Source organism: Mustela lutreola, chromosome 15, assembly GCF_030435805.1.
Source record: "Mustela lutreola isolate mMusLut2 chromosome 15, mMusLut2.pri, whole genome shotgun sequence".
Classification (NCBI taxonomy): Eukaryota; Metazoa; Chordata; class Mammalia; order Carnivora; family Mustelidae; genus Mustela; species Mustela lutreola.
Genome location: NC_081304.1, coordinates 61,162,103 through 61,178,129, shown reverse-complemented (window position 1 = coordinate 61,178,129; position 16,027 = coordinate 61,162,103). Strand labels below are relative to the sequence as shown.

General features: G+C 54.5%; 1 protein-coding gene across 2 annotated transcripts in view; it reads right to left on the bottom strand.

The window, feature by feature from the left end:
* Positions 1 to 16,027, bottom strand: part of ZZEF1 (zinc finger ZZ-type and EF-hand domain containing 1) — a 99,616-nt gene that overhangs the window by 11,070 nt on the left and 72,519 nt on the right. The window contains exons 38-49 of one of the 2 annotated variants that reach the window (XM_059150491.1): positions 14,119 to 14,272; positions 12,668 to 12,807; positions 12,067 to 12,344; positions 11,084 to 11,258; positions 10,425 to 10,557; positions 7,546 to 7,739; positions 6,009 to 6,128; positions 4,318 to 4,509; positions 3,569 to 3,705; positions 2,319 to 2,454; positions 1,858 to 2,217; positions 379 to 522 (exon numbers count right to left, since the gene is read on the bottom strand). In XM_059150491.1, coding sequence (XP_059006474.1) covers positions 379 to 522; positions 1,858 to 2,217; positions 2,319 to 2,454; positions 3,569 to 3,705; positions 4,318 to 4,509; positions 6,009 to 6,128; positions 7,546 to 7,739; positions 10,425 to 10,557; positions 11,084 to 11,258; positions 12,067 to 12,344; positions 12,668 to 12,807; positions 14,119 to 14,272 — 2,163 coding nt within the window. The remainder of the gene's footprint in view (positions 1 to 378; positions 523 to 1,857; positions 2,218 to 2,318; positions 2,455 to 3,568; positions 3,706 to 4,317; positions 4,510 to 6,008; positions 6,129 to 7,545; positions 7,740 to 10,424; positions 10,558 to 11,083; positions 11,259 to 12,066; positions 12,345 to 12,667; positions 12,808 to 14,118; positions 14,273 to 16,027) is intronic. The other variant, XM_059150493.1, reaches the window with a different exon arrangement.

The window sequence follows — 16,027 nt, the reverse complement described above, 5'->3', positions numbered from 1 at the left end:
TCCTGAGGGCTCCTCTGGTGCCCCGTCCAGCACCTCTAAGACAAGGGGGATGGGGAGCACAAGCCTGGGTAATAAGATGAAGGGCGGGGGCCTCCATGGCGCGGCCACGTCATCGGGAGCCAGTGCAGCCGGGACCGAGCCCAGGCCCTCATGCGGACCCACTGTCCAAGATGCTGGGGATTCCCTGTGAGGACCTCACCGCAGGAGAAGTGAACTCCTCCTCACAGGTCGGAAGACTAGGGTGTGGGGACTCCCAGGGTCTGGGGAGGCGGACGGCCGCTTAGAGCGAGTGCTGCGCGGGGGAGGCAGCCACCGCCGGTGCAGAGGAGGTTCTCAGCAGCCCTCACAGGTCCAGCCTGCCGGGCACCCTGGACGTACCTCAAAGTTGGTGTTATTGTTATAGGGGTGTTTCGACTCCCTGACTTGCACCTCCATGCCAGGCTCCTCCATGAACTGGCACGCAGCCAGGGCCATGGTCCCCAGCATGCTCCCTCGGCAGCCCTGGAGCACCTTCCGCAGAATCTGGCAAGACGTGAGGCATGGAGCGTCAGAGCCCAGGGGCGGGAGGAAGGACACGTCCATTCCAACCCGAGGCCCACAAAGGTGCTGGCTTCCCCCTGGTCCCGGCCCCACCCCTGGAGCGCACTCCTCCAGCCACCTCTTACCACGGGGACCGGGACACCCCCGCCTCAGTCTGCCCTGGAAACCCTACTTCTGGGCATGCTGAGAAGCCACCAGAACTCATCAGAGGTGGTCCCGGGCCCTTAGAGTCCCAAGCCAAGCAGGGGAGGGACGCACAGAGAAACAAGGACCGAACAAGGGGACGTGGGCCAAGGAGGCACTTCCAAACGGGGAACAGCTGCGGCAGTGTGGGTGCACCATGTGTGCATGAGCGTGCAGGAGGGTGCACCATGTGTGGGGGTGCCAAGGGGACAGGGATGAAAAAGGTGGCAGTAAATGTGACTCAAGATCTTTGCCCTTGCAAGCTGGAAGGGGGTGATGAAACATGGTAGCTCAGCCGGAGGCGGCGCCCATGGCTTCCCCATGCCGCCCCTCCCACCCCGCCCAGACCTGGCTGTGTTCTGCTGTGTGGCTCCTCTGGGTGCATTCACCCTGGGAATCGCCACCCCGGCCCTATTCTCAAAGATGACGTTGGAGATTTGACTTAAGAATAGAACCAGGGACGCCTGGGTGGCTCAGTGGGTTAAAGCCTCTGCCTTCAGCTCGGGTCGTGATCCCAGGGTCCTGGGATTGAGCCCCGCATCGGGCTCTCTGCTCAGCGGGGACCCTGCTTCCCCATCTCTCTCTGCCTGCCTCTCTGCTACTTGTGACCTCTGTCTGTCAAATAAATAAATAAGATCTTAAAAAGAAGAAAAAAAATAGAACCAGAGGCCTGGAAAAGCAGACTGGAATGTGGGGTTAGGCTGCAGAGCCCACAGCTGCCTTCTGAAGGTTGGGGCCTCTGAGTATACTTCCTCAAGACAGGTGCAACACCCCGGGACAGACACTCCAGAAATAAGCCCCAAACTCCCTGGACGGTCCCTGTACCATGAGGACAGGCCAGTCAGCTGCAATTCCCCGTGTCCCCTGGACCTGGCACTAGACGAGAAGAGACAGGCCAGGCCAAGCGCACAGTCAGGCTCCGGGGACCACAGTGTCAAGCACCTCTGCACACCAGGTCTGCTGCACCCCTGCCTGGTGTCTGCTGCCCTCACAGGTGTTGGGGAGCTGCACGCCACCACAGGTGACCCCCTCCAGGGAGGCCCCCGCCAGAGGAAAAAGGTTCAAACGTGGAGGCGGGGGCCGAGGAGGAACCACATGGGCGGTGCCCAGCCCGGCCTGCTAACAATCACCTACCTTTTCCCACTGATGCTTTTCTTCCAGCTGCATGAACATGTCCAGGATATAGGTCATGTGGGCCGGGCCACTGAGTTCCAGGGTGTCCTCACTCACTGGCACGTGTCCCGGCCAATCGGCAAGCAAGGAGGCCAGCACGTGGCGGGCGTACAGCACGGCTGTGGCCTCGTTGACGCGGAACAGGTAGTTGCGGGCGGCCCGCTTGCTCTTGCTGTTCAGCTCCTTGTGCAGGAGGGCAGCACTCTTGCTGCGCCGCTGCTTGGCGTAGCTCTGCCGCAGCTCACTCTCCGTGCTGGCGATGAGCTTCTGGCTCACGGGGTTCGACTCGGCTGTGGCCTGCTCACAGCGTGCGGGCCGGGCCTGCAAACCCAAGACCACCATTACCACTGCCTGCCCCTCAGCACGGGGTGGGGGCGAGGTCAAGGGGCAGGTGTTTTGCGTTTAAGGTGAAGGCCACCCACCAAGCATGGTAAGATAATCATGTCTGTGTCCACGGCTTTGGCACTCTGCTCCTCCAGCCTCAGACCCCCACTGGGCTGCCACCTCTGAGCCAGGGTCCGAATCCTTTCGTCCGTGGTGAGCTCATCCCCGTCGAACCTGGGGAGAAGGGGCACAAGGCTGGGCACACACATCACAGAAAGTGAAGAGCTCGGCACGCAGTGAAGCCTGGCGGAAAGGCCTCTCCGCGCTACTGTCCTGTTACTGTTCTGCGGTGACATTATCGCCCCGTAGTCTGCAACCCAGACGCGGAGCACTCACTGACTTGCGCAGGCAGACGTGCACATACGCCCTGGGGGCAGAGGACGCCAACTGTCCCTCGGGATCTCAGAAACAGAGCTCCTGGAAGCCTCAACGGGATACCCAGCCCCTCCTCAGCTAGACAGCATGATGCAACTAGGTCCTCCGCCACAGGAGGCCGGTGAACCTTCCCTCAAGCAGCTGGGTTCAGGGTGTCCTCCTCCTCCTACTCTCCGCCACTCCACAGGGCTGGGGGTATGGGTGACAACAAACAGGAAGACAATCCCTTGGGGAGACAGGGTCCTTCCCAGAGCAGAGCTGCCTACCCACCCTGGACGGTCCCAAGAGGAGAAACAATTCTATCTTCCTTGACCCACTGATTCCGGGTGTCTTAGTCACAGCTGCTTAGACTGTGCCCTCCTTCATTTCACAAAGGATTTGAGGCAACGTATGAGAAGTGCAGAAAAACAGCTTTTTCAAAGAAAAGTTGAATTGGAACTGCATGTAAGTTAGAAGAAGTCAAAAACAAGCACATGACAGGGGGAGATGAATGTGGCCAGTGACGGTCCACAACATTCGGGAGCTGGGCCCAAGCACTAGGCCGAGCTTCCCGGCCCAGAGGAGGGAGTGTTGTTAACTTGGTGATAACCCTTGGGGAAATCCATGAAGATAACGTGCAAATAGCACTCTGGCCGCAGGGCCCAGGACGACGTATGAGAGAAGCCCTGGTGTCCGCTTGATGTCCACTCCCAGAGGGACACGCAGCACAGCTCAGAGAGGATGCATGTAGCGGGACGGGGCCGGTGTTCACGGCACTGCACAAAGAACTGAGAACCAGGTCCAGGGGTCGGCCTGGCCTGAGTCTGCCCAGCACGCGCTGGCGGGAGGCCATCACGGCCCTGCCCGGCCCCCATGCTCTCCCCCCCGCGCTCCACTGCTGGCCACACATGTGCCGCAGCTCTGCGCCCCTCACCTCTTCTGAACCTCCAGGAAGAAGGAGTCAGTCCTTTTCATCTGCAGCTCGTAGATGGCCCGGAGGACGTGCAGCGGGGCACGGAGCGCGTCATGCGCCATCTGGAGGCCACGGGAGGAAGCACAGGAGAGACGGGGCTCAAAAGGGATAAAAGGGTTATTTTCTCAAGTTACCACAGGGTGTAATTTCTGAATCATCAACCCTAAGAGACGGACTGCGGAATCTGCTCTGCGATCATAAATTCACAGGAAAACACGGCACGGTAGCCCCGGCAGCCACACGCTATGCTAACATCCACACCACCACCCACCGCCGGAGCCACTGCCACGCACGCAACTCCAAGCACCGGCACCATGGGCCAGACACACGCCTGCTCCTCTGATCCCCGCCCAACTCTCTGCCTCTCCTCCCTGCGGTCCGTGCTCCAGGAAGCGAGTATCCCCAAGGGACATCAGAGAACGCATCTCAGAAGTCACAGGAGACGCCCGGCAGCTAAGGGCTCAAAGGACGAGCAAAAGTGCTTGTGCTCGTGTCACCGGAGAGACAATCCAACGCTGTAGGGCCAAAGAGCTTAAAAACGACGGCCGTGAGGGTGTCTCCACTCTGGGTCGATTCTGCATGATTCAGACTGAGTCTTCAAGAAATGACCTCTCAGCACGTCAGACTGAGGCACTTTCACATGGAGGCAAACACTCGGTGCGAGCCCAGGAGAACCCGCCCCATGGTTTCCGCAGGGCCCCAGAACTCACCAAGAAACATATTCGGGTGGGCTCGTCCAGGCTCTCCAGAGGGTCCAGCTTCTTCTGCTCCGGCTCGGTGGGGCTGCTGACCATGCCCTCTACTTCGTCCTCGGGGTCCCCTCGCTCGTCTCGCTCCAGGGCTGTGTGCTCGGCCGAGGTGTGGCTCTCCTTCTTCGAGGAGTACAGCATGATGGACAGAATCTATAGACAGAAAACCAGGCAGGACAGGGCTGCGGGTTCCGTGGATGAGAACATCACACTGATCTTTAACCCTCAAATGGTACAAGGTATTTGACCTTTTATAATAGATGCAAGCATTCTCAAAAAGAAAGTAAAATTAGTAACAAAAAACACGAGAACATGCTCCATTTGCCTGGAATTGAAGACATACTAAGACACACGCCTTGGGGCGGACGACCTAGGCTGGGATCACCTCACGTTTTGGTGAGGGAAAGGAGCTAGAACAACGTCTGCTGACTGTGCCCCAGCCAGCAGCACCCCTTTCAGGAGTAACATCGAGCCTGTTACGCTCGATAAAGCTGACATCCACCTTCGTGTGTCCCTGGCAGCCACTACGCTGGGGTCATGAAACCACCCAGCGACTCAGGGCAGCAGCCGCCGCACAGGCCCATGGCGTCTGAGTGCCACACGCACGGCACCATCTGTGTTTACACGTGTGCCAGTGACGTCGACGGAAACAACTAGAATAAGGCCGTACAGAAAATACTAATGGTGGTTGTGTTCATGCGGTGGAATTTGAAGTTTTCTTCCTTTTCTATATTTCACATTTTCTGCAATGTAGTTCTGTTATTTGAATGATTAAAAAAATTAAATTTTACTTTTTTTTTTTTAAAGATTTTATTTATTTATTTGACAGAGAGAGATCACAAGCAGGCAGAGAGGCAGGCAGAGAAAGAGGAGGAAGCAGGCTCCCCACTGAGCAGAGAGCCCGATGCGGGGCTCAATCCCAGGACCCTGAGATCATGACCTGAGCCGAAGGCAGCGGCTTAACCCACTGAGCCACCCAGGAGCCCCAAATTTTACTTTAAAATGTAAAAGGTTTTCCTCAGAATGAGAGCCCAGATGCTCTCCGGGCTTTCCCATACTATATTTCAGCACCATTTCCCGAAAGCTGGCCAACCCCTCACAGGACGCCAGAGGACGGGCTCTTTGCACACTGGCCTCTGTGTGACAGAGCACAGCCGGCTGCCCTCCCTGAGCATGGCAGCAGCCTCTCCCAGACCCAAGGCCAGCACACAGTACACACACTCGACACGGAACCTCAGCGATCCCACCGAGAAAAATCTGTGGCCCAGAAGCAATGTAGTGAGATGAAAATGATGGACTAAAATGCTACGTAAAATAAACATAACCAAGGACAAACTCAGAAACAGATTTTAGCTCAAAGGAGTGTCAAAGGGAAATAATAATTCCAGGATACATTTTATCACCGTGAGGTAACGGTCAGCCGCGTGTTTCCATAAACTATTTGTCCTCCCGTGTTCTCTGAGCAAACAGCAAATGCATCCTCTCCCTGACGGGGAGGGCAGCTGTAATATCCCTGTTTCCAGCAGGGGACGCAAACCGAAGACACGGTTCCAACGCCTGCCCAGAATGGGTGAGCTCAGGGTAGAGCCCGTCCCGGCTACTGCAGGGGTCGCTCCCAAGCGGGAGGCCTGCCGCGGGCAGCGCACCCATACCTCCAGGTCCCGCAGGAGCCACGTTTTACTGAAACCGGTCCCTTTGCTGCACTTTTTCACCAGGAGCTTCAGCAAATCCGTCTGAAGGAAGGTCGCGTGAGTCTCTTCGAAACCGTGAGCCTGCCAAACAGAAGAGCAATGACCCACAGCCGCCTCCCAGGCAGAAGGCACAGGCCCCGTGGGGAGAAGCAAGGCTCTTTCAGAGCCCAGGCTCAGCCTATGGCCCAAGGTCACCACATGGGGAAAATTCCAGAGTCACAGGAAGGATGACACCCTGAACCTCAGCCCCAACCTGAGCCTGTCCACTCCCCAACTCAGCCCTGGCAAGCCTTTCTGGAGCCCAGGACACCGTGGGCTTTGTCCTACATGAATGAGCTCCCCCAGCGCTCGTCAGACCACATCCTACGTCCCGACTCCTGGCAGATGGGGCGCCACAGACGGCCTGCCCAGTTCTCTGGCCTCACACCCATCTTCCGCAGGATCCTGAAGGCCCAGAGGTGCTCTTGCTATCGCTGACAGCCTCACTCCTCCTGGGCCTGGCTCCCGAGGCTGCATCGCCCTGTCCAGACTCCTCATCTACCGCCTCATACTCCACCTCCTCAGACAGGCTGTTTCTGATTCGGCAGTCCTCCTCCTCGTGGGCCCATGAGGCTCTCTGGAAGGCCAGACTGCAAGCCCCACCTCTCGAGATCAGTGCCACGGAGTTCCACGTGGCTCCTGGTGCTCAACCAACAGTCATGAAAACAGGGACTCCAAGACAGAAACGGTCTGTGCCCTTGGGGAGTTTGTTTTCTCTTTGCTACTATAACTAAACAACTAAAACGAGAACAGACTGTGGTAAGTGCCTCGGAGGCAACAAACAGCAGCTGCGTGGCCTCGGTCCCCTCAGCAAGAGCACTCAGGGCGGGCCCAGAGCTGCCATCTGTGCGGACCCCTTGTGCTGCCTCAGTCCTTCTGTGGCCTCCTGGGCAGTTCTGCCCAAGTCCAGGGAGTCACCAACTTTTATAAGAAACCCTTTTTTCATGGCTACTTCTTTGGGGAACATCGTCCTAAAAAGTGATCGCTTTCCTCCTGTCAGGCCCCTCAGCTAGCAGAAGAACTATCTTCCCCACAGGTCACGGCTTCTGGTCTGCACGCCAGCTTTCATCACCCAGCTCCTCCCGCCCCAACCGTCAAGCCTGTCGCTCTAAGTCCCCTAACAAGCCGGGCCCCTCTGTCCTCCATTCCCTCTTGCCCTGGCTCAGAGGGGAGTGAGAAACTGTCCCATCCGGTTTCCTCCCGCCTTCCAAGGTCACATGCCCATCAGGTAAACATGCGGTTCCATGAAATAGTACTAAAAAAATACAAAGAGCCAACTACTGGGAAAATTCTGTTTCCTCCTTAGTTATCCTCATGCAAGACCTCAACCACTCCCAAAAATAATCCAGAGCCTTTGGTTAGCCGTCCATCGCGATTAGACGGCACCCGCCTGCAGTATGAGCCCCACAGACGTCCCATCACAGTGGCTCATCTGCAAGGGGAAGAAGGTCACCATTACCTTCAGCGTTTTGTAGAGTCCTTTGAGGGCGAGGGACAGGACCCAGGTAGCTTCCACGGCCTCAGGACAGTGGCTGTCCACGCTGGTCTGCAGAAGGTGACTGGCGATGAAGGCCAAGTGCTGGGCGTACTGGCTCAGCTGGGCCTGAGAGCCGCTGCACTCCTGCCCCTTCTGCACCAGCTGGTAGTCCTTCACTGCGGCGTGCAGGCAGGCAGGAAGACAAAGGCATGGACAGTTAACGCTCCCAGCAGCCACATCTCTTCCCCCGTGGCGTGCCTTACTGAAGGAAGAGCCGCAAACCCCAACACAGACAGCCCTGCTCAATAACCCCCAAGAAGAAGAAACAAGAAACTCATGCCGAGGCAAACCCTGAACAAAATGCTAACCCTAAGTGACTAGGTGACTAAGGAGCAGTTCTTAAAAGCAGCCAGCGGGAAAAAGACGCATTTGAAGACAAGAGAACGACAGCAAACGCTGCAGCTGTAACCATGTAAACCACAAGAAAATGGATCAAAAACCTTAAAAGACTCAAAGAAGGGACTCTTGGCCTAGAATTTTGTAGGCGGCAAAGTCATCTTTCAAAGATAAAGTCAAAATAAATATTTTTTTTGGTTTGGTAGGACACACCGACCAAAGCCTATAGCAGGAGACTGCGAGGCAAGAAATGTTCCAGAGTTCTTCAGGCCGAAGCAAGATGGTAGCAGGACGACACCTGCACCTACGCACAGGAACAAAGACCACCAGGAACAATAAGTATGAGAGCAAAGCTTTCTCACTTTAAAACCTTTCTTAAAGTATCTTCTTATTTGTATTATTTTTTATTTTTTAAACAAGAGTTCTTTTTTTTTTTTTTTAAGGATTTCTTTGAGGGAGAGCGAGAAAGAGGGTGTGCGCACACAGACAAGCCAGGGGTGGGGGCGCAGAGGAGGGAGAGGGAGTGTATAAGCAGACTCCCTGCTGAGCACAGAGCCCAACACAGGGCTTGATCCCATGACCCTGAGACCATGACCTGAGCCCAAACTAAGAGTCAGATGCTTAACCCACTGCAACACCCCAGGGGACCCAAAACATCTGACTTTTTAAAGCAGAAATAAATAATGTATTATTTTGAGGTTTATAACACATAGAAGTAAAATGTGTGACAGTAGTAGCATAAGGATGGTGGGACAGAAATATGAAATCTATGTTTCCCTCACTGTATGTTAAGTGATAGAATACTGTTTAAAGGTAGACAATGACGAGTTAAAGGTGAATATTATAAACCCTAAAGCAACCACTAAAAAATTAAGAGATAAAGTTAAAAATCAACTGTGGAAATAAATAGAGTCATAAAAACAGAACAAAACTTCAATCCAAAAGCAGTAGGAAAAAAGGAACAACAAATGAGGCAAATAGAAAGCAATCGGGAAAATAGCATATTTAAACTAAATCCTCTTCATAATTGCATTAAAGCTAAGTAGTCTAAACATCTCAATGAAAAAGCAGAGATCGTCAATGTCAACCTGAATTAAAAAAGAAAATTCCACTACATGCCATCGACAAGAAATCCACTTTAAACGGAAAAACACTTACAGGTTAAAGTGAGAGCATCCAGGGGGCACCTGGGTGGCTCAAGTGGTGAAGCGACTGCCTTCAGCTCAGGTCACGATCCCAGGGTCCTGGGATCAAAGCCCACATCAGGCTCCCTGCTCAGTGGGAAGCCTGCTTCTCTCTCTTTCTCTGCCCTCAACTCACTCTCTCTCTTTCTCACTCTATCTTAAATACATAACTAAAATCTTCAAAAAAAAAAAAAAAAATACACTGATGAGTCTCTTCTGAGACCGTCTAGGAGACAAACGAGAGAAGACACAAGGTACCAAATCCAGGAACGAGAGAAAGCTGCTGCTACCCACTCCGGATGAAGAGGAATCAGAGACCTCAATTTAATCCCTAAATAAAGGGAGACATATACAGTGCTCACGGGTCGTGTTATGATGTCATTTCTCTCCAAACAGACATACAGACTCAGTGGTTCTGAGGGAACTATAGGAACTGACAAGCTGATTCTAAAATTTACACAGAAAAGCAGAGAAACTAGACCAGCCAAAACAGTGCTGACGGAAAAGTAACGAAGTTGGAGAACCTGATTTGGAGACTTAGCATGAATCTATAAATGGTCAGAGAATGTGGTACTCGAGTAAGGACAAATATACAGATTAATCTAATATGACAGAACCCATAAATACACTCACACACACACACACACACACACGTGGGTCAACTAGTCTCCAACAAAGGTGCCGGGATAATTCCGTGGAGAACCAGTCTCATCTGAAACAGTGGAATGTTGACATGCAGCAAAGAGAAAAGACCAAGAGGGAAAAGGAGACCCTTGATGGTCCCTCACGGCACACACAACCATGGCACAGACGGAGCCTAATGCTGACACTGAATGAGCACAGGGTTTCGGAAGCAGAACAGGGCACGTATGGTGACCTACTCCAGGCTCTTCTGGGGTTGGCACTTAGATGTAATTTCGCTGTTCTACTGATCAAGCACGATGAAAGTGACATGAATGGCAGCACAATTACTCTGAGTTATTTTGCACTCATGTAGCTGACTCCATCATATACTTAGATGGCCCATCAGAAAACAAAACACCAGCCCACAACAACATTAACTGTTCAGACCCTAAAGGTGCCCCCAGAACCTGGGAGCCATATATACAAACTGAGGCATGGCCAGGGCCTTCCAATTTACCCTAATCCCACCACATCACTTTAGAGATAAGGGAAAAGCAGCTCAGGCCATTAAAACTTGTTTTTTTAAAACAACACATGCAGGGCCACGCAGAGATCTGACAGTTTCCTCCTGTTCTTCAAAACAATGAGGCTTAGGACCTGTTTTCCTCTTCCGGGTTTTGACATCAACGATCACAGCCCTGTTCTTCTCTGTGAAGTGCTTCAGGACGATGACGTTATGTGGCTCATTGGCGTTATCCATATACACACAGCGGGTGCCCACGCAGAGAACCTAGAATGTGACAGCGACCAGGAAGGCAACTCAGGAGCACACAGACCCCTGACCAGACCCTCTGGTGGAAACGAGCCCAGCCCCCTCTGCTTGTGCCGCCGACTTCAACAGTGTGCAAGGACGGGCACTCCTGAGTCCAAGGCCTGGTGCATCGGCGGTTTACACACTTGCCGGAGGAAGCCATGTTCTCACGGTCCTCTCTGTCCCAACCATGAGACACGAGGATCAGAAATGAGAGCGAGATGAATGCCAACTGGGGAACAAGGGCACTCTCAAGTCATGTGTGACTCAGTAACTTAGGGACCTGTTACTCAAACTACTGGCTGATAAAACGAACAGCTAAACTGCTAAGAACACAGTCAAACAAACCATCCCACGATCTTGGAAATACACCAATACTGTAAATGCAAACGATGTGGTGAAAGAAAACACCCTCCCAGAGACATGTGCCGAGCCCCCGCTGTGCACACGGAGGGCAGGGAGGCCATGGGACCGGGAGGTGTGGCCCAGCTTCGGAGCCGTGTACCTGCGGGAAGCCGACCAGCACCAGGAGGGTGAAGACGTTGGTGTGCTTCAGCTGGAAAGGCAGCTGCTTGACACAGTGGTCTGTGAAGGTGGCGATGACGTCCCGCCACTGGGGCGTACCACTGAGCGAGCGCAGGATCTCCGCCATGGAGCACGCCCAGTCCAAGCCCACGCGGCTGGAAGGCAAGAACTCCGTGAGGCAGTAGGGCCGAGGCTCACGCTCGCCCCAGCAGGCCCCCCACGCAGCACTGAGAACCACACACACCTGTGCCCCAGAGCCACACACCCACTCATCTGACAACTCTCAGAATGACACCTCGGGGAACCTCCACACTCAGCATACAGTTAGAGCTGAAAACAGAATCTCTATAAAGGGTCACACACACGTACACACTTGTGCACACTCATGTTTGAGCACAGAAAAAAGACTGGAGGGAAACATATTCAAACAGCACCAGGTGCAGGCCCCTGGCGGCTCCGTTGGTCAGAACCCTGGGGTCGTGGGATCGAGCCCCACATTGGGCTGCACGCTAAGCATGGAGTCTGCTGGGCTGTCTCCCATTACCCTGCTTACACACTCTCACTCTCTCAAATAAATAAAATCTTAAAAAAAAAAAAAAAAGATGGTGCAGGTGGGGTGACTTTTTTCTCCACTTCCGTTTTTCAAATTTGGTGTTCTGGTCAAGTTACTTTATACCAAAAATAGCCCTAATTTCTTCTACCCCAAAGCCTATGCTTACTGCACCAGGAAAAAACCATCAGAATGAACATCATCGAGAATTCAAGCAGCAGACACTGCAGGACCACACAGCTGTTTTGAGGTGGGTTTCACGGATAATTTCAGCGTCAGCTGACAACTTTGCTAGTAAAACGAATGCTGTTCTCCCAAGAGCGGCCTAGACAATGGCACACTGAACTCAATCAGCAGCCGGACCAGGAGCTTAAAGCAACGAACACCATGGGGGCACAGAGCGCAGGCACTACCTGTCCAGACACACCGCCCCCAGGCTGAAGAGCAGGTGTGTGGTCTTCCAGCCATCAGGCACAACGGAACTGTCCCCTGAGGCAAACAGGGCATGCTCGGCGGAGAGGACCGTCACCACCGCGGCATCCACCTCTGCTGGTGAGAGGCGGGCGATCAGCTGGCCGAGGAGCCCCAGTGTGAGGTGGTAGGTCTCGTTCAGGTGGCCTGCGTTTGAGATGACAACCTGGAACATGAGTGGGAGGACGTGCTCCAGGGGCATCACGGGCACCGTGGGGTCCTGCCGAGAGAGGGAGAGATGCCAGTTCACCACAGGGTCCACGGGAGCACCCCGGTCAACGCCGTGTCAGTCCACATCCTGGTTAAACCTGGCCGGGGCCGAAGGGCCCGCACCGTATCCTTCATCGGCAGCCACGCACAATCAGGTGGAAACAGACACTCCAGGCATCACCCTCTGACCCAACCTCTCACTGATTATGCTTCTCTCGGGGACACACAGGTGATATGAACACGTGGTTTCAGTACACAGCTTTCCAAAAAACACATTTTTTCCACAAATACCACCACCCTCTTCCAAAAAAGAAAACACCATTTGTCTCATACCAACTTTAAGGGAGGTAACATGGCCGCTAGCAACCCCAGAATCCTCTTCTGGGAGCACTCAGCAAACACCTGTTCGGGGCTTGCAGGAACCGCTTTCTCCTCGAGGGGCTTCTGAGACAACACGCCCGCATTTTCAGCATCTGTGAGGGAAAACATCACACCTCCAGATGTTGCCAGCTTCTCTGCGTGAGCAAACAGGCAAGTCTACTGCGGCCTGTCCCCGCACTGCCGGAGAACACCCCGGCGCATTGCTGAACCCGCCCCGCTCCAGGAGGGTGACCATGACCATCGGAGGTGAATGCGGAGCCCCACCCCGGCCTCCCAACTCGCCCCTCCCCACCGACCTGCTCTTCAGCCTCCCAGCCACCTTTAGTGCCCACACAGCCACCCATTGGTTTCCATGATGTGCCCCCCTCCTGGGTGCAGGCATACCCGAAGCACCCACAGCCACAGCTGGAGCACGGCAGGGGCCCGGGGAGCATCCGAGGGAGGAACCGAGTCCATCCGGACCAGGATGCCGAGGCTGGCGTGGACCAGTGCAGACTGGGCCTGCCCAGGGTGGCCAGACTGCCGCCCAGAAGGCAGAAGAACACGCGCTACACAGAGGGCCATCGGTCCCTTCTGAGAACCGGCCGCACATGGGGCAGGAGGCCAGGTGCTCGGCTCTGCCTCCCTCACAGAGCAGGCGGCTGGGACAGAAGCTGCCTCCCAGGCTGCCCTGAGGAGCACACGCTCTAGCACCTCCCTCTCTGGGCTCCTCCATCTCCCTGAAACACAGCTCTGAGCGCAACACTGCTAGCCTGACAGGGAGCTCCGGGCCCCCAGAGCACAGCGACCCAGAGCCCCCCCAGGGCGCCACCCCTTCGTGCCTGTGAATGGACTCTCCCCTGTGTTTTCCTGGGCGTTTCCCACTCTGGGATCTTCTCTCGTGCTGTTCCCTCTGCCCAGAAAGCCCTTCCCACAGCGGATCCTGGCGCAGCTAAAGTCCCTCGCAGCCCAACCTTCACAAGGCTTTCTGGGGATGCCGTCCGTTCCCGTTAGACACCATCGCCACCTGCACCCACCCACCCCTCTCCTGTGGACAGAGTCACATTCCAGCCTACAGTTACCCGTAGCTTGGTCCACACCCTCCCCCCCAGACTGCAGGCTCCATGAGGGCAGGAGCTACACGTCTGTCTGACTTGGTCCCTGTCGCACTCCCATAGCCCAGCACGGTGCTTGGCACACAGAAGGCACTCAGAAAACTCAGGAATAACGAGGTAGGAAAGCAGGAAAAGTGAAGGAAAGGCAACTTTCGAAGCGTGATCACTACTGTCAGATACAAAGCTGAGAAACCGCGATTTCTCGCGGCTGTGAGCCAATTTCAGGCTGTGTGCCACAGACCGCTGAGGGATGGGTCTGTGTGCGATCTAAGACAAAAAAGAGATCAAGGTCATGATGCGAGTCTCCACCTGGACGCCTGGGAGCTGTGCCTCCATCCGCAGGTGAGTTGGAAGCCTGAGTCTGGCACAGAGGACCCTTCGCCAATGACACGCCTTCTTCGTCTGCCTTACTTGCCTGCTTGCTGTCTAAAGGCCCGACTTCCTCTGGACCATCTCTCTTGCCCTGGAAACAAAAGGTAAAGGAATTTAGGTTTCTTCTACAAAAGTTGCCTCATTACTGCTGTGATACAATTTGCATAATCATTGGCCAGTCTTTATAGACTAAATTACTTTTAAATTCCACAAGATAATGTCCCTCATTTCCGATGACAAATCTATGCTCTACTAAGACACTAGTCACTGTATCCATTCTCCAGGCATCTCGAAATGCCCCTGCGGCACAGCCTGCAGTCCCGTCACCCACAACCCCCGAGACAATACTCTACTATCTTCCACTTAGCCTTTAGAAACCACGTACGGAAAGTTCTCCCGGGAAGAAGAAAACAGCAAAGGCGTGGAGCTCTTTCTAGCTTACTGAGCCGGCCCACACCTGTGGGAGCTTTATTTTGGCAAGGAGCTTTGTTAAAGGGACTCCTGCTGGAGTGGGGAAGCTTTCTTAGGCTTGAGAGTTGGGCAGTGAGGTGCCCAGGTTGGCAGGATGACAGCCCTTGGGCCAGGGAAAGTCTCCATGATGAGCCTGAAACCTCTTTCTGCAAGAAAAACTGAGGAAATGCTCAAAGGAAAAGGCAGATCAGGATGCAGAAGGCAGGCAGAAGAAGCTTCCACTGGCCAAACATGGGACAGTTTCAGCATCAAAATACTTCCTGAAAAGTAGCAGATTTTAAAGATTTTATTTTTTATTTTTTTATTCATTTGAGACAGAGAGAGAGAATGAGAGAGAGAGCAGAAGCAGGGGGAGGGGCAGAGGGAGAAGCAGGTTCTCTGCTAAGCAGAAAGCCCGATGCAGGGCTTGACCCCAGGACCCTGGAGTCCTGACTTGAGCCGAAGGCAAACACTTAACGACTGAGCCCCCAGGCACCCCAGAAGATTTTATTCTTAAATAAGCTCTACGCCAAGATGGACTTCGAACCCACAAGCCCGAGATCAAGAGTCGTGTGTGCTACAGACTGAGCTTTCAACCCACGGAGCGAGACAAGCCACCCCGGTTGCTGGGGTCCGAGCTGATCTAAGTGGACACACGGGGAGCAGAGTGCTCCCGGGCAGCAGATATGCTAGGGGCTCGGAGGGCGACAGCACTGTGTCCAGGCTCAGGGGCGATGGCTGCCTCTGCTGACAATGTCCTCCCTGCCACCACCGTGTGTGGGTAGTTAGAGTGCCGCCCGGACAAGGGGTCTTGTGGTCAGGACGGCAGCACGTGGGACTGGGCTGAGGCCAGTGCTGCCTCTCTGGCTGAATGAGGCTGGCACAAGTCTCCAGTTGTCGCCAGCCATCTCTGCCTCTGTCTTCCCCTAAGCACAACGGGATCCCAGTGAGCCACCAGTACCACATGGGGGATCCATGAACTAGCCAACGTGACAGAGACAGGGGACGGAAACATGGGCCACTCCTCAGGCCAAGGCAGGGGTGCCCGCAGCACCACCTCAAGCCTCGGAGGCGGCCTCCCAGAAGCCACGCTGTGCTCTAGCACAAAGCCAACTTTAAAACTGTGCTCACAGGCGGCACCCGCATGCAGGAAGGAAGGCTTTTCTTCCACTTCCGCAGGTGTGTGCAAACCACCGTTGTCTGTTGGGTAGGCAGAAAGCACTCGGGATTACCTGCCTGCTGCCCACTATAAGAACTCCGGAGCACTTGGGGGGCTCAGCCAGTAAAGCATCTGGCTCTAGGTCTCGGCTCAGGTTGTGATCTCAGGGTTGTGAGATCAATCCCTGCATCAGACTCAGCGCTGGGCATGGAGTCTACCTGGGAGTCCGTCTCCCTC